The 21,219-nt window shown below is 40.8% G+C and overlaps 1 protein-coding gene across 3 annotated transcripts in view; it reads left to right on the forward strand.

Annotated features, from left to right (window-relative positions):
* The window catches only part of LOC135211212 (TBC1 domain family member 1-like), a 307,524-nt gene that overhangs the window by 211,803 nt on the left and 74,502 nt on the right, over nucleotides 1-21,219 (forward strand). For all 3 annotated transcript variants that reach the window (XM_064244447.1, XM_064244445.1, XM_064244446.1), the window contains exons 17-20: nucleotides 9,180-9,299; nucleotides 10,079-10,228; nucleotides 18,998-19,159; nucleotides 19,848-19,999. In XM_064244447.1, the coding sequence (XP_064100517.1) occupies nucleotides 9,180-9,299; nucleotides 10,079-10,228; nucleotides 18,998-19,159; nucleotides 19,848-19,999 (584 nt within the window). The remainder of the gene's footprint in view (nucleotides 1-9,179; nucleotides 9,300-10,078; nucleotides 10,229-18,997; nucleotides 19,160-19,847; nucleotides 20,000-21,219) is intronic.

The following is a 21,219-nucleotide window of genomic DNA, read 5'->3' on the forward strand; positions in this document are numbered from 1 at the left end:
ATAGTTAGGAAAAATACAATTTACTTCCAAAAATTGTAATATTATTGGCAAAAGTTAGTTTATCAAAACTTGGAATAAAAAATAGTGAAACACAACGCAAGAGAGAAACAAAGTAAATAGACTGACAGATATATGATTGCTTACAGATGCCTTAATTTGTATTTGATCATTGAGTACACTGTTCATTTGTGTGTAAATCTGATAATTTAGACCAAAATACAGCATTAATGACAACATATTGAAATATTTTATCTTGATTAAAATCCACAATCAAAACCTACAATGAAACCACAATACATAACAATGGAGGGAGGAAAAAATGAGATTGATTTTCTCACAGTTCCTACGCCTGCTGTTGGTATCATATAGGTTATACTGATTGGTCTTCATTACAAACCAGATTTTGTCTTTGATTAAAGTCAAGACCCCAGAAATGTCTGGTAAGTTGAGATCCTAGTGTATTTTAAAAAAATACTTCATAAACTATAAGAGAAATTCAGTATGGTAAGCAAAAGTAAGCTCTTAAACACAATCTGACAGGATTTTACTAGTTTTTCAGACCTTTGTTAGTGTTGATTTAGGAAATTACCTTCCTAGAACAAGTTTGGATAGTGGATATGGTTGCTTTCATTCCAAGAGTGGATTAATCATATGCAGTAGAGACCTGGTCCCTGATCGTACTAGAACTCTAAATAATCAGATTTCAATGCAACATTTTGAGTAAATTTTGCATCTGAACTCAAACAAAAAACGGAATCCAACCCAATGAATCATATGATTTTTGTAAATAAGATTGGTTTGGTCAGTCGCTGCTAGTTGGCGTTCCCATGCCCATTTGGTGAGGAAAATGGTAAGAACCACAATTTGAACTTAGGAAGATGATTGAAAAATATTATGAAAGAGGCATTCGTGTGACAACCTTGAAATCCTGTCGATATTTTTAATGATAGGCTAACCCTTGAAGGGTCATAGTTGTCAATGCTTATATTCTGTAATATGTATACGTTACACTTTTTCAAATGTTCATTTTCTCCTGAAAATATTTAGGTTTATAGAGCTTTTCAGTTTTTAGCATTGTGGAAAGAGATCATACACCTCTAACATAGGGAGAGAGCTGCTCATCCTAACATCTAATTAAGGCAATTATCCATGGTAATTGCTTTAATTTCAGTTGTTTTGTTTACAGTCTCAGAAGTTGTGTCACTAGTGATTCACTTGAATAATCTACGGTTTTTACCATTACTATTATTACTGTCAAAGCTATTGACAAACTAGCGACAATGTAAACAAAACATCTGTGATATTAAATTGAATCACTAGTGTTTCAACTTTTGATACTGTAAACAAAACAACTGTAATTACAGAATTTACCATGGATAAGTGCCATAATTAGAAGTTAGGATGAGCAGATCTCTCACTTTGCTACAGGTGTACGATCTCTATCCTTTATTCTAAAAACCAAAAAGCTCTACAATAGAACTAAATATTTTTTGGAGAAAATTATCATTTGAAAAAGTTAAACGTACATGGGTTTAAAATGTGCACAATACTTGATTGTGTAAGCATTAATTGGGATTTCACAAGCTCCATTATTTTTTTACTTTTATAGTGATGCAAATGATATCGACAATCAGCCGTTTCTCAGTTTGGTTGTTTAGTGGAGGTCAGAGTATCATCATAAGTATTATGGAGAGAGAGAGAGAGAGAGAGAGAGAGAGAGAGAGAGAGAGAGAGAGAGAGAGAGAGAGAGAGAGAGACTCTGTTGCCCTGGATAGGTTATTACACGTACAGGTATCCATTAAGCCGAATGATATTTGTGTATTGAGAATAATGATCATTTTGATAAAACCCTTGTTTAACTGTATCTAATGATATTGCATATATTATTACCATATTATTGAATTATAATATGAACTGAGCAATCTGCCATTTGCATTCTGGTTTTGTTTAAATTCAGCAGATTTCATTATACGTACTGATATGATCACTGTCTTTAGTTGCCGGATGGAACTTAATTTACGAAAGAAAGCTGGGTTTAAGAATTGCAGCTACTTCATTTATTTATAAATGTAGTAAATTAAATGAAGTACTGCATGTGTGTTGTCAGTTTCAGACAGTACTTTTGCCCACCAAAACATTTTGCAGTCTGCTCATTATTCGTAATTCCCAATCGTGCTTGACTTACGATACTCATAATTCGTAGTTCCCAGTTGCTTGACTTCCGGGCCTTATTGTTTACTAAGGGGCAGTGTTTTCTTGGTAGCATTTTATAATCAAATTAAAGAATTTTGCAATATCAAAAGTTCCCGTTATCCTTAATATTTGGATTCTTTCCAATTTTAAAGGAATATGTTTGTGAGGATCTACTTCCAGTGGATATTGCTCTGCCAATAATGACACCACATTCGTAAAGCATAAAGAGGCTATGAAAAGTGCCCCTATTTAACCAAGATATTTTATGAAAAAAATTTATCGTAACATGCATTGAAAGATATTTTAAAGTGATTTTGTATACAGTATTCGAGTAGACTCTATATGACGGTTTGTGTATGTCTGCTCACGCCACTAGTTGGCAATGTAACTTGGAGAATTTTTTATATGTTTATGATAACAAATATAATTTGTCTTATTTTTGATATTTTATTAATTTGCTGTAATAATTAAGCTTAATTCATACCTAGCAAAGCCTATGGCGCTCGGTTAACCATCGGTAACATGGCCACATTGGGCGTACGTAGGCAGATGTTTTAATATAGTGTACATATAGAAATGAAAAAAGTGCAATTAATATGGTGTGTTATTTAACACTGAACTTAATTAATTATAATTTATGTGTATTTATCTGTGATGTTTTGTATAAAAAGGCAAGGTTAAGGTAATAACTGGTGGTCAAGAATGGATTAATCCATTTTCAGTTATTTCTTACTGGAAAAATTCATTCAGATCTCGACTAAATCGCATCTCGTCACATCTGGAACAGATTAGCATCGGGGTCCAGGGCTCTACTGAATAATTTTTCCAAAGACTTTATTTCTTATTATAAATCTGAATATGACTGTATTCATTTTAGGACCTGGTGGATCAGGTGTTAAAGTCTATATTATTTAACTTTGATACGTTCTACAAACTTTTTAAGTATATTTTATTTGAGATGAATCTTACCGACTGCTAAATTTAGCTATATCTCCCCACCGATTAGGCGAGTCGGCATTCAAACAAAAAATCAAATGGCTGCCTGAATGACTGTCTAGTTTACCTGTTCTCCACTAGGTGTGTTTCAAATGTTTTAGCTCTTGTCAGAATTCTCCTTGCCGCCATTGCGGCTATGTGATTGTTGGTATTCTATGAAGTTTGGCTGTTTTACACCTGTTTACTGTATTGTAATTTCACTTTCCTAGGATATCTTCCACTGGAAGCAAAACCAATTACATTAGGCTTTGTAGGAATGTTCTTGGTGTAACCAGGATGTTGAAATTGGAAGTTGATCAACATTCCTTTGTGCTTGTAAGGGTACAGTGTGTGATCTTGGAACTACTAGATGTGAAGAATGTATGGAATTGTTCTGAGAAATTTATGCCTGAATATGTCAGATATAGGAAAGACGGGAAACTAATAGATTATGAAAGCAATTAGTTAGGTCAGGACTTAAACCTGTCAGGCTATCCCTACTCAGACTCGGCACTTTAGTAGGCTAGTATTGACTTCCTTTGTAGCTCTGCCTTCTGCTCCCCATTTGGTTCAGGAAAAGCATAACAAGAAGTTAGAACGTTAAACCGATTTTTAGTTCTAATACTAGTTGAACTGAGTTCGTGACAGGAACGTTCCGAATCCCTCCATAGTGTGCACTCTTTTTCGCTTTCCCAGTTAGAAGTAAGGTGTTGGTGCCCTCGTCTGTACATAGCCCGAACCTAGGACTGCCCTGCGACAGTTGGTAGTTTCCGCAGCAAGGGAACCGGGTCGGTTCTCGGGAAGATGGGATTCTGTGCCCTCCAATACCTACTTCGCCCTTTTCATGGTTTGAATCCCGTTTAAAGCGTTCGCCAAATGACCATTAAAGAGATTGCCTAGGACCATTTAAGCGTTTGCATAAGGACTGTTTCAGTAAGTGTTAATGCTCGCTCTGTAGGCGCATTCTGTCGTCTTCAACACCTAGTTTGAGGTGTTAGCATGCATAGGTTTAATGATATACAATGTAGGTAAAGATATTTTATTGAGATGTTAATGTATCTGTAGTGAATTTTACACATTTAGGTATGTCGACTCAGTCGACTGTTTATCTCTCTCATGTATGGGGTATTCTAAATTGTCGTCTGCTAGCATATTCCTTTTTCTTCGTAATGCTTGTGTTCGTTCTTTGCTTGCTTCCTCTTCGGTGATTGGCAAATCTCGCTACTGCCTCATTTAATGTTTCTCTTTCAAGTCTACACTGTCTGTAGTATCTAAAGTTCTTGCCAAGTTAGAGATTCTAGCTTCAGAGATTTCTAACTTAGTTTCATATAGGAAAATGCTTTCAAGTATGTACAATCGCTTTCGGTTGAGGCAGGAGAGTCGTTGTAACTCTTCTCCCACCGCCTCCCTCTTCTGGCGCCTCGTTCTCCTTCCCTCAGTTGACTCGTGTGGACTGCGGACGTTGTTGACTCGTGTAAACGCAGTTGACTCGTGCAGACTTGGCCGAGTCCTGAGTCCTCTCATTGAGTCGTGGTGGATGCGATACAGCTGCTGTCACCTCTTATTGACAAGTGTCACTTTTTGTCACCAAAGGTTGCGGAGAAAGAGCAATCCTTTAAGCTCTTTTGTTTACCTCCTGTCGCCAGCTGTCTCCTCCCATCACCCGCTGAGGGAAGAAGAATTTGAATGGAGGTTGAAGAACTCATTCGGGATGGTCGGCATTTGTTGCGACACTATGCTTTGTTGTATCCTCATTTTGTTGAGGAAGGAGGTCACATAAAGAATATGTCTTAATTGTCTTAGCATATTTCGGTGCCTTCTAAATATTGGAGAAGAGAACCAACGCTTTCTCCAATTAAAGAGCATTTCGTAACTTTTCTCGTCCTTGGATGCACAAATCTCCCTTTAGGTCTGCCTTGGGTTGTCGTCTTATGGCTTTTAAAGCCGCGGAGAGCCGAAGGCTGCCTCTTGCTGTACAAACGCTTATTGGTCCTTTAACCATCTTTAGTAGGAGGTTCGCTTTCTTTTTCTTTCCTGTGGGGAAATGAACTTGAGACTGACAGACATGCTGATGGATTTTCAGTCTAACGTGAGTTATTACCTTCTAGCTATGTTGTCTCGCCTCTGCGACTGCTTAGAGAAGTGGAGACACCAACCCAGCTAGTTTGTGTAGCCAGCTTAGGGTTTGTCGCCAGCGGGATTTTTTAGCAAGGAAAACAAATAACTCATTTCTGATGCTGGAGGGTATTGTCCTCATGCTTATACTCGCTTGGTTTGGAAGAAGTGAGAACACTTTCGCTTCCTGTCTGATTATGCAGCTCGGTTTAAGGCGATAAAGGATTATCTATTGGTAGTGTTGTTTTATACCTTTCGGGGATAAGTGCAGACTCAGGTTCTGGGATATGGACAGTTGCAACCTCCTAACTTGCATGGAGAGACTTGGGACCAGTAGGTTACTGGTGGAGATGGTGAAGGGCAGTTATGATTCTTTTTTGGTTGTCCTCCACTGGTTTAATCTCCCTCTTATAGCTTCCTTTGTCTTCAACAGAAATCTCTCATAAGTCTCTTTTTAGTAGGATATTTTATATAGAGGGAATGATAGTCCAAGGGTAAGTTTTTAGGGCGAGCTCCATAGGTAATTGGAGATATTTTTGGATGTTTGGAGACTGAATAACAGGAAGTGTCCGACCACATTCTTGTTGGCTTTCTAGTATGGTTTTAGTGCCTTTCCAAAGAACGGTCAGACTTGTGGTACACATGCCGAATGTATTCCACTTACCATTACATCCATAGTCATGCAAGTTCCTTCAAGATGTTTTTACTAGAAGGTATTGCTGTTTTGTCCACTTTGTTTGGGTTAGTGTGCAGTCTTCTATAAGTTATGTCAGGGACTTGTTGCCCATTGGTGGATGGCTTCGACTGTAGGAGCAAGACGCTTCTACTGAATCAATGATTCAAGTTGGCCAACTCTGTCAACAGTATTCCAAAGGCCAAGGACCTGTTGCTGCTTCTGGCCCAATTTTTATACATTATATTATTAATTCTTTATATCCCCATTCTTATCTAGTGATGTGGGGATGATACTTAATTATGCATGCAATTTATAAGTAATCCAGAACCAACTTTGACTCCAGGACTGTAGGAGGGACTCGGTAACCAAGAATTGTCCATTTTGTTCTTAAACCAAAGTCCAGGTTTTGGTCTTTTCCCTCTGTCATGCAACACAGAGTTTAACTAGTGTCATTACACTTTCATGCAATATAGAATGGTCAAAACTATGCCTGATAAAATTTTTTAGATGTCAGGGCAGTGGAAAGACATCTGGATGCTTAGCAGGTTTATTCCAGGTCAGAAACAAAGTCTTTGCTGGAAGTTTGCTGCTTTGAGTGAAATGAAACAACATATTGGTTTGATCATTCATTCTGTGGAAGGACAGTGTTTTAGCAATTGGGGATTCAGGAAGAACAACTGCCTACAAGGGCCTTTACATCCAAAAGTTTGGCACTTGGTTGTGGATTTAAGGAGCACTCATTTTATGTAGATAAACAGGGACATCTTATGATTACTATTACTTTGTTGGCCCTCAGGCTTGAGCAGTGGATGTTTCCTTAAATTTTGCCTAATTCAGACTCATAGGCCTGCCTCTCGTATCTACTCTGAATACTATTGAGCAATTTCGAGTTCAAGAATAGCTCAGCGTCTCCTGCAGAGCCCTTGTAGCCTCAGGGCAATGATTTTCAGAATTTCCAATGCTCTTGGTAGATGTCTCATTCTTTTGTTGAGAAGAAATCAACTCTATTACACAATTCCATACTTAGCGCTGAATGACTCTATGCGTCCCAGTGCTTGGCTTTATGCCAAAATCACATATTCTATTCCACAATTCCATACAGTTCTATTAACTTAGGCATCTCCTTAATTTAAAACTTCCATGGCCTGGGGTCAGAAGCAGTGGTCTGTATTGCTGAGGGTGCCATTCTAGAGGAATTTTCAGCACCTGGATCCTTGTAGATGTCAATGTTTTCTGTTTAGAGGAGACAAGACTTTTCACTGTCTACTTCCAAAGTTATCGATCCATATGTACTTTCCTCGGTATTGCATCAATTACTTTTAGATCTTGCTGAGGACTAGCACTGTATGGTGTTGAGATTGAAGCCCCTTCATTTTTATATCAGTCTCTCTCTGGAGTTTAGATGCGGGTCTAAACTTTATCTGAATTTACTGTAAGACCTTTTATTTAGCACCAGCAGTGGTTAATAAGTAAATTTATTGTCAACACCCGTCTTTAAGCTGTTGTAAGGGGAATGCTATTTTAGCTTTCTGCTTTAGAGCTTAGGGTGATGTTAAGGCTATGCTTTACAGTGCCCTGTAAGAATTCCATCGTAACCCCTTAGTGTGGAAGAAGAGGAACTTCTCTATCCTGTTGGGGCATTTAAATTTAAAGGTTAAACCTAGAACTTTTTTATCATCCTTTTAGAAACCTTGAACATCTTTGTCTAAAGGTAAATGCTGGAAGAGGCAAAGTTAACCTTTGGTTTTGTGATTTTAAGAATCAGTTGTTCTCAAAGGTTAAGCCTGGAAAAGGCAAAATCAACCTTTTATTTTGTGGTTTTAAAAAACCTAGCTGTCTTTGCCAATGGTTAAGCTTGAAGACAAAGTTAACTTTTGTTTTGTGGTTTTAGAAAACCTAGATTGTATTAAGGTTAAGCCTGGAAGAGGCAAAGTTAACCATTTGTGTTGTGATTTATAGAAACTTGTAACGCTTTCACCAAAGGTTAAACTCGAAGGCAAAGTTAACTTTTGTTTTGTGGTTTTAGAAAACCTAGAATGTATTTGTGAAGGTTAACCCTGGAAGAAGGAAAGTTAACCTTTTGTGTTGGGATTTTTTTTTTTTTTAGAAACTTTGTCAAGGAACACAAGGTCCTCTGTGATGTATTGGGTAGGCTAGTGCATGAGAACTGGCTCCATATCTTCTACCTTTATTGAAGGTAAACATTCATAATGTGAGCAGCAGTTGCAACTTCATTTAGTGTCAAGTCAATTTGTCACTCCAGAATAGGGTTGATGTGACACAGTAGAAGTACAATTCAGTTTTTACCCGATCACTACCTCAAGTAAACAGAATTGTGTTTGAAAACAGTAAAGCCCTTTATCCGTTACTAGTAGTGGGTAGTCTTTTCCTGAACTGAAGAAAAGAGCAATCCTTTAAGCTCTTTTGTTCAATTCCTGGGTTTTAATATTTTGGGGAGTGTGAAGGTACAAATTTTGTATAGGAGTATACCTTTATATCGTAAAGGTATTTATTTTAAATGACTGTCGTTTGATAGGGCTTTTGGACCCAGGCACACGGGTCCTTCATACCGCTTGTGTTTCATGCTGGCTGAATCGAAGCGGTTTTCTCCGCAAGGCTGCTCTTTGCTGCGTATGTATGAGAGCCTTGCTTCCTGAATGGAATCCAACTTTTAGTGGTAGTAAAATCCACCAAGGATTCCAGATCAGGTGAGAATGTTTTGTGTTTCGTACAAGAAACCTTTAGCTTGAATGGCTGAGCGGAATTTTGTCTAGCTGCACTACCCACCATGCTCTTCTTGATGTGGGAATCAGCTAAATTTAACAGTAGGTAAGATTCATCTCAAATAATATAAATTTTCATAATAAAATTTATTGTTTGGATACTTACCTACTGTTAAAGTAGACCCACCCAGCCTCCCCACAACTTAGTGGGGTGTCAAGGAGAATTCTGACAAGAGCTAAAACATTCGAAACACACTTGGTGGAGAACAGGTAAACTAGACAGTCATCCGGGTAGCCATTCGATTTTTTGTTTGAATGCCGACTCATCTAATCGGTGGGGAGATAGTATAGCTAAATTTATATAATTATGTTGTACTTTTGATGTCATGGAGGCATGTAAACAAAGCAGATTTCCAAATGGTTATTTTATTTATTAGATTTGTTATATGTCAGAGATTGTAAGTTTATAAGGTATATCATGAGACAAATTTTTTCAGACACTCTTGAAAAGCCGGCACAGAAAAGAACTGCAGCCCAACTGAAGATTATATGGAAGAAAGCAGTGTTTCAACATATCCTGTTAATTCGTATGGAAAAGGAAAACCAGCGTCTTAGAGGTAAGTATCAAAGAAGCTGCTATTTATTAAGATAAAAAATGCCATACTTAATGTTCTTTGGCATTACTCTGAATGGTTAATGGCATTCTGAACACTGGGAGGTAATTCATTGAAATAGCAAACCATAATAGATAGCCTTTTATCTGGGTTAATGACAGTTGCTTCCTCACAGTAGATACAAGTTGCTGAGGTAAAGGACCACTTGAACACTTGGACTTGGTTTTTCATTCTCAAGTCCAAGAGTCCTACCCATTAGATACCCATTAGATTAATTTTTTTTTTATGAAATGATGTTAATTTTTCCACCCTTGTTAAGTTTTCTGATTTGATAAGTGGGAAAATGTGTTATGGCTGAAAGTGAGAAGCTATGCTTTAGGGCAGAGGTTGGCAATCCCCAGCCTATGAGGGATTTCAGTCTGGCCCCCTAACTTAACACCTAGACGCTAATTATCTAATAGTTAATTATCTAATTGTTGTTACCTAGTTGAAGTCATATTAGTTGTATGCTGTTATTCCTGCAGGAAAGTAAGGAACCTTTTTTAAATAATATTACATTAACTTTATTGGTTTTTACTTTAAACCTCCAGATCAAGGCAACCTTCTGGACAGAGCAGTCTGAGGTAAAGAAAATTTATAGTGCATTTGATATCATGGCCCTCCTCCAAAACACTGCAGAGCTGTCTGGCCCGCTCTCTCTCCAGAAGTTGCCGACCCCTGCTTTAGGGCTTGTTACTTGTAGTGTTTGTAAAGTGCAACTAATTTAAATACTTCTTTTTCAGCTCTTCAGCAAGAAGTTGCTCTCCAACGCGTATGTTTAAGTTACGATGAAGAAGAGGTTCCATATGAAGCTATGCAGGCGTGGAATCTCATGTTATCAAAGCCTCAGGCTAGAATTGACTCTAATATCATTCATAGTGGTGTCAAACAGGGTAAGAAGCTCAGAACAATGATTTGTATGTGGTCCCTTGCTAATTTTTTACAAATGAATTACAGTAAATAACCTTGAGACATTTTTTATAGTAGTTTTGGAAGTGATATCAACAGATTTTGTAATGATGGGTGTTAGGTGTTGTGATAATTGATAGGTATAGTATCTGCACTGTATGAAAAAAGGGATTTTGACGAAGGAAAAATCTATTTCTGGGTGATTGGCTCGTGTCGCCCTATGAAAGTATCCTTAATATCATTCTTTCTAGGTAAAATTAGCCTAAAATTACCAGAGAAAAACAAAATTAAGAAAATGTCAGTAAAACTGACTCGCTCACTCTTAAAAAGAAGTGTCGGTATGATATAGGGGCGAGTGTGGAACACTACCACGAGACAAACACCAATTAGAACTTCCCTATCAGAATCCCCCCAAGAGAGAGCTGATACCAACGGGCGATGCAGCCTCTACTACTACTACTAGAGGACGCCACGGACAGCAGCGCCCCTAGCGGTCATCCTTAATTAAAACAGTAAATACATCTTGTCCTGCAAGGGGGGGAAAACAAACCATAAAAAAGGGGGGGTTTCATAGGGCGACACGAGCCAATCACCCAGAAATAGATTTTTCCTTCGTCAAAATCCCTTTTCTGGGCTCAGCTCGTGTCGGCCTATGAAAGAGTACCAGAGAAACAGACAAGATGGAAAAGGAAACAATGAAAAACAGTTTAAAATGATGGATATAATATAAGTAAATCAAATACAGCATACAAATTAAGCACTTAAACTAACTTATTATAACAGTAAAATAATAGAATGTTAGTAAACTTAAAGTACTTAAATGGTAAATAAATAAAATTACAGAGATGCATGTAAAATAAGGCAAATTTGGGATTTACTTAATTAGAATACATAATTACAAAATATATACATACATGTGTCCTACCCTAGCATAAAAATAAGGGTAGGTACACTGAAATCCATCAATAATACAATTATTTCCAAATATATACAAACACATTGTGACTGAAGTTCATCACAAACACAAAATGGTGAATATACAAACATATTGTGTCCTACCCTAGCATAAAAATAAGGGTAGGTACACTGAAGTACATATCAGTACAAAAGTGGTTGTCCCTAGCAAAAAAAATAAGGGACAATCCACTATATGATACAACGACTAAGGCTATGATGTTGAGTAGCCTGACGATAGGTTGAGGCATGTTGGTTGAAGTAGGTAGAAAGGAGACCTGGATCAATACTACACTACTAAACAGTATCAGGGGAAACTATGTTTCCCGCTGCTACTGCTGAAAACTTTAAAGATTCCAAGGACTTTAAATAATGCCGTTTAAAGACTGTCGGGGATTTCCATCCAGTATACTTCCTAAGATCCTCAAAGTTCATATGTTGGAAATAATTAATTGAGTGGCTACTCCCCTGATATCATGTGCTTTTGGGAATGACTCAGGGTTGGCTTGTTTAATGAAGTAAAGGATTTGCTGTCTAATGCCTTTAACTGATAAAGTCACCACCTTTTTTCTCTCATAAAGAGAGCACCTGAGGATCTAGAAGAAGTACGAGAAAGAAAGGCTCTAAGAGTTGATACTGGGCAGAGAGAAGGATCCTGTGGAAGTGGGATAACCTTCCAAGGAGCCCACCTTGCAAGAGGATCTTCATTTTTGGCTAAAAAGCTACGATCCGGAGCAAGTAGAACTTCTCCTGATGGGAGGAATTCCCACATGACCCGCATCCCTGGATAGAGCCGACAGTTCTGAAATTCTAGCTCCTGAGGCTAGGCTTAATAAGAATAATGTCTTCCTCAGGAGCATAATGAACGTACAAGATGAGTTGTCAGTATCTGAAGCTAGTTTGAGGACATCATTTAAGAACCATGAAACTGTAGTAGGCCTCTGAGAAGGTCTAAGTCTAGCACAGGCTTTAGGGATAGATGTGAAATAAGATTCAGTCAAATCTATCTGAAAACCTACTTGAAAGATTTTCTTCAAAGCCGATTTGTGAGTGGTAATCGTGCTAGCTGCTAAACCTTTTTCAAACAAGGATCTGAAAAAGGATATAGCCAAATTAACTGTCATGGTTGTGGTGTTCGATTCTCTCAAGAAAGATGCTAATTTTTTAACAGCTGAGTCATATTGTCTAATGGTTGACTCTCTCTTATCTGATTCTAGGAAGAGAATGTTCTGTGGATCAATGTCAGCATCTTTATTAGCCGCAAACTTCATGAAGTCCATAAAGTTAGGGTCTGGAGAGTTCTTGAGGAAGCGAACACAGTCCTCATTTGTACTGATTGTGACAGTTTGGGATTGGGGATCCGTTGAGGTCGGAGACCCAATTCCAAAAGAAGAGGATACCAGTTGCTCTTGGCCAATCCGGTGCAATCAGAGCTACTATCCCTTTGAAAGACCTTAGTTTGTCTAGGACTTTCAAGAGAAGATTCACTGGAGGAAAAATATAAATCCTCCTCCACTGATTCCAATCTAACGACAGGGCGTCCGTGGCATAAGCCAGAGGGTCCAGGTTGGGGGCCACATAGCAAGGGAGCTTGTGGTTCGCTTGTGAGGCGAAGAGATCCACTTGGAGACCTGGGACTCTCCGGCTTACCCATCTGGAATGAACCCGACGTCCAGAGACCACTCTGATTCCAGAGGAACTGACCGGGACAGGGCGTCTGCTATCACATTTCTTACTCCTGCCAGGTGAGTGGCAGACAGATGCCATTTGTGTTTGTTTGCTAATGCAAAGATGGCTATCATGACATGGTTCACATGCTTGGATTTGGACCCTCCTCTGTTGATGCAATGAACTACCACTGCACTGTCCAAAACTAGCCTTAGAATGAGACTTCTTCGGGGGAAGCAGTCTCTTCAGAGTAAGAAATACTGCCATTGCTTCCAACACTTTGTTTATGTGGAGCTGGCGAAATTGAACTGACCAAGTCCCCTGAACCTGTTTGAACTGAGAGTATCCCCCCCACCCGGACAGGGAAGCATCCGTGTGAATGGTTAACACTGGGAGGGGATATTGAAGGGTACCTTCTTGGCTAAGTTCTTTACTTTTGACCAAGGCCGTAGTTGGTTGCGGAGGATCTGTGGAATTACTGACAACTTGTCTCGATATTTGGAGTTTGCTCTTGACCGCCAAAATTAGATTTATATCTTTCAGCCTTGCTTTCAGAAGGATATCTGTTACCGAAGCAAACTGAAGAGACCCTAGGATTCTCTCCTGGTTTCTTCTTGATGTCTGTTTGCATTTGAGGAATTGCCTGACAGATTTTGCTATTTCCTTCCGTTTGGCCACTGGAATTGATAGATTGTGGGAAGACAAATCCCATTGGATTCCTAGCCACTGAAAATGAGATTCCGGAGTAAGTCTGGATTTCGTTTTGTTTATCTGGAACCCCAGATGTTCCAGAAAGTGAACTACCTTTTTGGTAGCTTCGAGACATTCCTCGACTGTTGGTGCCCAGATCAACCAATCGTCGAGGTATGCCGCTACCATGATTCCCTGAGCTCTCAATTGTTGTACAACCACTTCTGCTATCTTTGTGAATACCCTGGGGGCTACATTCAGACCGAAGGGCATCACTTTGAATGAGAATGTCTGATTTCCTAGTCTGAATCCTAGGAATGGGCGGAAGTGCCTGGCTATAGGGATATGATAGTATGCGTCTGTAAGATCGATGGAGCATGTGACGGCTCCACGCGGAAGTAGGGTCCTTACTTGCGAGAGGGTAAGCATCTTGAACTTGTCGCAGCGAATGAAAGAGTTTAGCTTTGACAAGTCTAAGATTACCCTTCTTTTGTTGAGCCTTTCTTTGGCACGCTGAATAAGCGCCCTTGAAATTTTAGATGTTTGACTCTCGCAATAGCTCCTTTCTGAAGGAGTTCTTCCGCGTAATCTATCAATTCCTTTGACGGTACCTGATGAAATGATTTGATTGGAGGGGGATCTTTGATCCAACTCCAGCCTAATCCTTTGGACACTATGCTCTGTGCCCAATTGCTGAACCCCCACCTGTGGCGGAAGAGGAACAGCCTCCCTCCTACCTGGGGAGCCTCATTGCTGATGGGCGGGTTGGCCACCACGCCCTCCTCTGAACTGCCTACTCCTCGTGCCCCTTCCTGCGCCACGCTGACGAAAGTAACCTCTCGCCCTACCCTCGGTTGAGAGTAGCCTTGAGCCTCATAAGCAGGGTTAAAGGCCGGCGAGATAGCGTAGAAGTAGATGGTTGAGATTGCTGGGGCACCAGGAGGAAAGGTTGGGTCTGTTTAGATGTGGAAGGTTGTCCCCTGTTGGGTAACTGGGACTGCCTGCACAAACTGCTGCTGATGTTGAAGTTTTTTATACAAGGCTGGAAACCTCTTACCAGCCTTCTTTGGTTCTTGCCAGCAGTGGGAACGGATTCCTGTTTTTTCCTCTTAGAGGAAATACCCCACCTAGCTCTAAGGCTCTGGTTGAGTCTAGCAGCTTCGTGGTGGACTTCGTTCACTGCGGACTCTGGGAAGAGATCCGCTCCCCACATGCTCGCAGCCAAGAGTCTATTAGGCTCATGCCTGATAGTGCACTCTTGAAGGACATGCTTCCGGCAGTTCCTCCTGGCTTGGAAGAAGTCAAAAGCGTCTGACAGACCCGTCTGAAACTGAGATTTCGCCAGAATCTTGAACAGCGGTTCCGTAGCGTAGGAAAGAGCAGCCATTTCCGTAACGATGAGAGAGTTGAGGGACCTGCCAAACCTAGTTCGCGCATCGAACTCTGCCTGGATTAGGGAATCCGGCAGCCTAGGTAATTTCTCACCGAACTGGTCCATGGCGCAGTCCGGCTTGAGTTTACCCAGCGTGAATGTAGCTGGCAGGTTTTCCCACAACTCTCCGAAGGCGGGGAAGAGTGGAGAAGTAGACTCCGACTCCCTCAACTGTGGAATGGGCTCATCCTTGAGGACTGCCTGAAGAGCCTTCTCCACCAATTTCGTGGCGAACGGAAGAGAGACCTCCTCTTCCGTCGCGAAAATAGTGAAGGGACTCTTATAGGCCTGGAGTTTAGTGTTAGTACACTCCCAGTCCTCAAGGCAGTGAACCCATTCTCGCTGGGCGTGATCTCTACTGTAGAGAACTGACTCCTTCGAGATCTTGTCCTCTCTCGTGAGAGCCGTTGGCGTCAGCCTAGCATACCCCATGAAAGGCTGCGTCAGACCCGGAGGGTAGAACCTCGAAGTCCTCAATCCTTCGAGTACCAAACTCCGGGATCGAAATCATCCCGTCCTTGGAAAAGGAGCGTAGGCCGCTACTCTCCATGGATTCTCCATAGAGAAAGCTGGCAAGGAGTCGTAAGGCGGAAGTTGGAGAATCCCCGTGCTAGATGCAGGGGAGACTGGGGTAGGAGCCTGAGTTAGCCCAGCCACTCGGTCCTCATTCTCTCTCATTCTATTAGAGAGGTCCTGGATAGACTGTCCAGTTTGAGACAGACTGTTCGATAATTGCGCGAACATCTGCTCAAAACGTGTTCCCAATGCTGAAATTTGGGAACCTACCAGCACCCCTACCTGTTCCATCATCCCTGGTGAGACAGCAGAGGGAACGCAGGTGCTGGTGCTTGCCACCCCTGCCGGCATAGCCGGAGAGGAGGCAGCGGAGGCGGGAAGAAGGCAGTGACTCGGTGGTAGCGCGAGCCTTCTCCTTCGAAGCCTTGCTTCTGGAGCTCTTCGACTGGGAAGAGCTCGGCTTAGCCTTCACCGCTCGGCGTATGAAGTCGACGACTTCCTGGCCGAAGAAGACGAAGACGACTTCCTAGAAGTCGACTTAGACAAGGTCTTCGGTTCTCTCTTTCCCTTCTCCTTAGGAGGTACAGAGAGAGCGGGAGGGCGGCTAGGGATCTCGGATCCCGCAAAGCCTTGGAAAGAGGCGGAAGAAGAAGGGACAGGAGAAGATCCAGGAGCGCCCAAGGAAAGACCTTGGGCGCCCGACAAACCTACCTCAACCAACAAATCCTCGCTAACTACCGCCATTGGCTCAAGGTTCAGGTCCAGGGCAGCGACGTCCGGAACCGACTCCTGGATGGGCTTGCTACGACCCCAAAACGATTGCTGGAGGTCTTGCTGGATGGAGGCTATCAATGGGGCAGCGGACAAGGGGTCGACGTAGCCCGTCGACTTGCCCGCGGGGAAGATCTGGATGGCCAGCTTCCTATCTAAGATGTAGGGCTGGCCCTTGGCGGCGTTTTTCCCAAAGCCGCCCACCCACGCTTTCAGGGTGGCGAGGGCGACTTCCCTCACACCGCTAGCCTGAAAGAAAGGTGAGATTAGCTACCAATTGTGGACAGGGTTAACAAACTTACGACTAGAAGTTGTTAGTAAAATCATAAGTAAGCCTATAATGGACATACCCCATCTCCCAGCTGACCGACCAGGTCGTAGCATATAGCGCAGGCTTCGGGGTGCCAGACGATCGTCTCATTGTACGACGTGGCACACGGGGCGTGAGACCTGCACTCGTCATGTCCACAGGGGTCGTAGAGCGTCGCATTACAGGCTGGGACCTGGCAGTTGGTAGCCTGTAAGTGAAAAAGTACATGAGTACAGAGTAAACACTTACAGCCTAACATATGCTCCGTTGGTGCCGGAGCGATAAAGTTAGATAAAACCAGAGCCCCGCTAAAATACGTGTGGTAACCAGGTTGGAAGATAGGCTATGGCTCCGCCAATGGCGGAGGCACAAGAATCAACCAACTAGGAGTGGTGGTAATGGAAACCACGACGGACAATGGCGGGGATGGTGATAAAAAATATAATGATAACACACAATCATTGTAAAATATCTTATAATTATCTTATAATTAGGGTATATATCCTTAAAATAACAAAATTAAAACAACTTCTCTCCACCCGTCTACTAGAAGAGTGCGTAGGTAAGGGTAAGCTCCCTTCCGGTAGCGGGGGAGAGATATAAGGATATAGTAGGCAAGCAACCGACCACTCATAGCGCCCACCCTGCCCGCTAGCGGAGCCAATATCCTATAACCAAAGGGGCCCCGGCTGCGACGGAAGGCTCCTTACGTATCTGGAGGGAGGTGGCTGAGCAATGGGGAGGGGGGGAGGAAGGTCCCGGCGAAACACGGCGGGAGCGAGGAAAAGGGGGGAGGGATGGCCTACTCCTCCCCGCCTCACCAACTACCCGCATGGAGACCCGGTACCTCATAGTGGTCGCCCTATACCCCCTGCTGGGGGGACCCCCCGGTCACCTCCGAGAGTGTGAGAGAAGGCGATGAGGTTGTTATAACAACCAAGGGGTCCCCCAGCCCCTCCCTACATCAGAGAGGGAGGGAAGGGGCAGGGTAAGGTGCTATAGGACACGTGACCGCAAGTGGCCTAGGCCGCGAGCAACACACCGTGGTAGGGCCACGTGAACCAAGCTGTACCAATATGTGGAACAAGCACCTAGGCTAGCCTAACACCCTAAATAATAAAAATACACCGAAAGGAGGAAGAGACACTTTTAGTAAAAGAGAAAGAAGCCCAGGAGGAGGCAGACTGTTCCGAGAAACAGGAGCCTACTCGGAGCCAGCGATAGCCGATGTAGAGCAAGAGCCGGGATGCTGGGCCGAAATAAATAATAGCCCTAAATACCAAGCTAAGAGAATGGTAGGAGGGCTGAACTAGCTAAAACTCGATGTAAACAATGAATGTGATAAAGTAAGCCCATAAGCATAAGAAGTCCCAGTATGGAGGACCGGGAATTCTTACGAGGCGGCATGGCCGCCACGAGACAACCGAGGAACCGTATATGACCTATAAAAAGGAAAATACTGGTACCCGGAAGACAAAAATACGGTAAAATGTTACTTATGAGTTACTTAACTTAGCCGTGGCAATTGCAGAGCGTTCCATGATGAAGATGCGGAAAAATCGCAAGAAAAGCACAAGCACAAGAAAATGGCGACTTGTCGCTGGCGCTAAAAAATAAGGATGACCGCTAGGGGCGCTGCTGTCCGTGGCGTCCTCTAGTAGTAGTAGTAGAGGCTGCATCGCCCGTTGGTATCAGCTCTCTCTTGGGGGGATTCTGATAGGGAAGTTCTAATTGGTGTTTGTCTCGTGGTAGTGTTCCACACTCGCCCCTATATCATACCGACACTTCTTTTTAAGAGTGAGCGAGTCAGTTTTACTGACATTTTCTTAATTTTGTTTTTCTCTGGTAATTTTAGGCTAATTTTACCTAGAAAGAATGATATTAAGGATACTTTCATAGGCCGACACGAGCTGAGCCCAGAAATAATTTAAAAAAAAAAAAAAAAAAAAAAAAAAAAAAAAGACTCATTCACATAATGCATTGATATTTTCACATTTCATTTTTAGAATATCCCCATTTGAGTCAGTGCCATCAGTGCATCTCACCTGATGCACTGTAGATATTACTAAAGGGTGTTTGCAGCATCCCTTTGGGCTTTAGCTGTACCTAAATTATAGCCTTTGACTTTATTTCCATTGCTGCTTTTTGTCAATCATCCTGTCTGATCTTGCTGGAGGTGTCTCCTAGTTTCATCTTCTCTATTTTCTGGATATCTTTGCTGTGTGAACCCTCTTAACTCTCTTTTTCACTGTCTTAGCAATTAATGGCTGAAAGTTCCCCAGTGCTTTGCTTGACAGCCTAAATTTGTAAATCATTCAAATCTTTTAGAATATAGAGTAGAAATTTTATTTGATAAAGCAGGCATCAAATAAATAAATTTACAAATAAGCATATGTGTGTTTGTGTAAACAGGTGTCCCAAAGGCTGTCCGTGGTGAGGTATGGCAATTATTGACGTTGCAGCATAATTTAAGAAATCCCAGATCACAGCCTACTGTTCTTTCATACAACACTCCTTATGAAGAGATGTTGAAAGAGTTGACCTCTCAACATCATGCAATACTTATTGACCTAGGTAAAGTCATTTTTCTACAGCACTCGTGCTGTTTTTAATATTTGACTGTCCATCCTTGAATGTGTAATCGTTAAGTGGTTTGTTATTTAGGTTTTTCATGACTCATTCTTGTATACATTTTGATTGGCATAAAATTTGTATCATATTTTTGACTGATATATGAAAGATTTAGATGGTTTGGGCACATGTTTATTATCAGCTTGGATCATAAGTGACTCATCAATTCTCTATTTCTCCCTTTTTATGTCAAAGAAAATTATGTGTAATTCATAGGTAATAATGATGGATCCAACTCCAATCCTTGGGGATCCTATATATTGTCTTATGGTAGTATCACAGCGTGTGGTTAGTGCCATGGCTAGCTTACTGCCTTCTGGAACGATGATTAATCATGAAATTTTTAAGGAATTTGATTTTGAATTTTTGAATCAGATTCTCTCTCAGTAACCATACATTATTTGAAAATTTTTTTGAATAAAAAAGACTTGTTGTTCAGGTTTTATTACTAATCAGGGTTATAGTTTTCTTATTTTACTGATTTAAATCTAATAAAACAAGTATCAGATTTTTTGAGATTTGTGTTGGTGAAGAATATCCATAGCTGTGTAATAAATATGTTACTATGTACATTATTCACTTTTGATCAAGATATTTATTGTAATATATGATTTTTTCATTACCTCTGAAGGTCGGACATTCCCTACACATCCATACTTCATGCAAACTTTGGGTCCAGGCCAACTTGCACTCTTCAATGTGTTAAAGGCTTATTCACTCTTAGACCAGGATGTTGGCTATTGCCAGGGGCTTGGTTTTGTCGGAGGAGTCTTATTGTTACACGTAAGTTTGTTATGAAATTATTGTAGACAGTGGGAAATTAAAAATCATTAAATATCACACACAAATTCATTGCATTCACAATTGTGGCAGTTAGGCATGGCTTTGTGCACCTGAAAATATTCATTGTTTAGTGGTTCCCAGAAACAAACTCAATTACCCAGATGCATATTATCCAGACTTCAACATTATCTAGACACAACCAGACCTCAGGGACCAAAGATATACATATACATATATGTGTGTGTGTGTGTGTATGTATAGGTACTCCTCATGTAACGACATACTCGTTTTATGACAACTTGGAATTACGAAGGCCACATGAAGAGAGAGAAAAAACCATAAAATGAAAGGCTATTCAGTGCCAATAATCTAGCCTAGCTTAGCTTTTGAAAACCTTTAAATCTATGGCTAAAACAATAAATAAGGTTTTAATATACTTTGTAAAGAAAAGCTATACAGTTGAACCTCTTAAAATCAGCACTCTGTGGTCAGGGAACTCCAGTGGTTTGTCTTGATTCAGCCAACATTAGTTTGTTGCGCGCCCAACAGGGTGGCGCCATGTATTGTTTACAACTTCAAGACAGCAAAAATTATGACATACGTATCTACTTTGTCTTTATGAATATAATTCTTAGTAATGAAAAGAAAATGTGTGAATTCTTAGTAATGAAAAGAAAATGTGTGAAGTTAAAAATGTTTTTTATATTAGCTTGAAAATAGATATGTTTTTTTTTTTAAATATTCCACTTGAGAAGTCTCTACCAAGTCAAACCTTTTAATTAAAAAAAATGAGACATTTGGTATGCACAAATTCCCTAGTCTTAATATGCTTGAAAGACATGTGTGATATAGTTTGATAATTCCTTTTACAAACTGTGTATTTACGTACGTATTCGATATGTCACCCATGAGATCAGATGATACTAGAGGTCAGAAGTGCAAGTGTAAATCTTTATCTAAGCTAGAAAATGTTTATCCCATTAGCAAATAGTTTAGTGTTCACTTTCCTCAATAGATGGCGGTGTACTTTGTTTACATTTTGATGGCGACATTCAAATGCACTGTGATCGCTGAAATTCATTTATTATTTTTTTCGAAATTCATTCATTATTTTTTACATCTCACTAACCTCTACAATCAAAATAAGTGACAAAGAAAATAATAGCGACAATTATGAAATACCAAATTTAGTGTATGAAAGTCACCAGATTGTGAGAAGT

This window comes from Macrobrachium nipponense, chromosome 4 (assembly GCF_015104395.2).
Source record: "Macrobrachium nipponense isolate FS-2020 chromosome 4, ASM1510439v2, whole genome shotgun sequence".
Taxonomy (NCBI): domain Eukaryota; kingdom Metazoa; phylum Arthropoda; class Malacostraca; order Decapoda; family Palaemonidae; genus Macrobrachium; species Macrobrachium nipponense.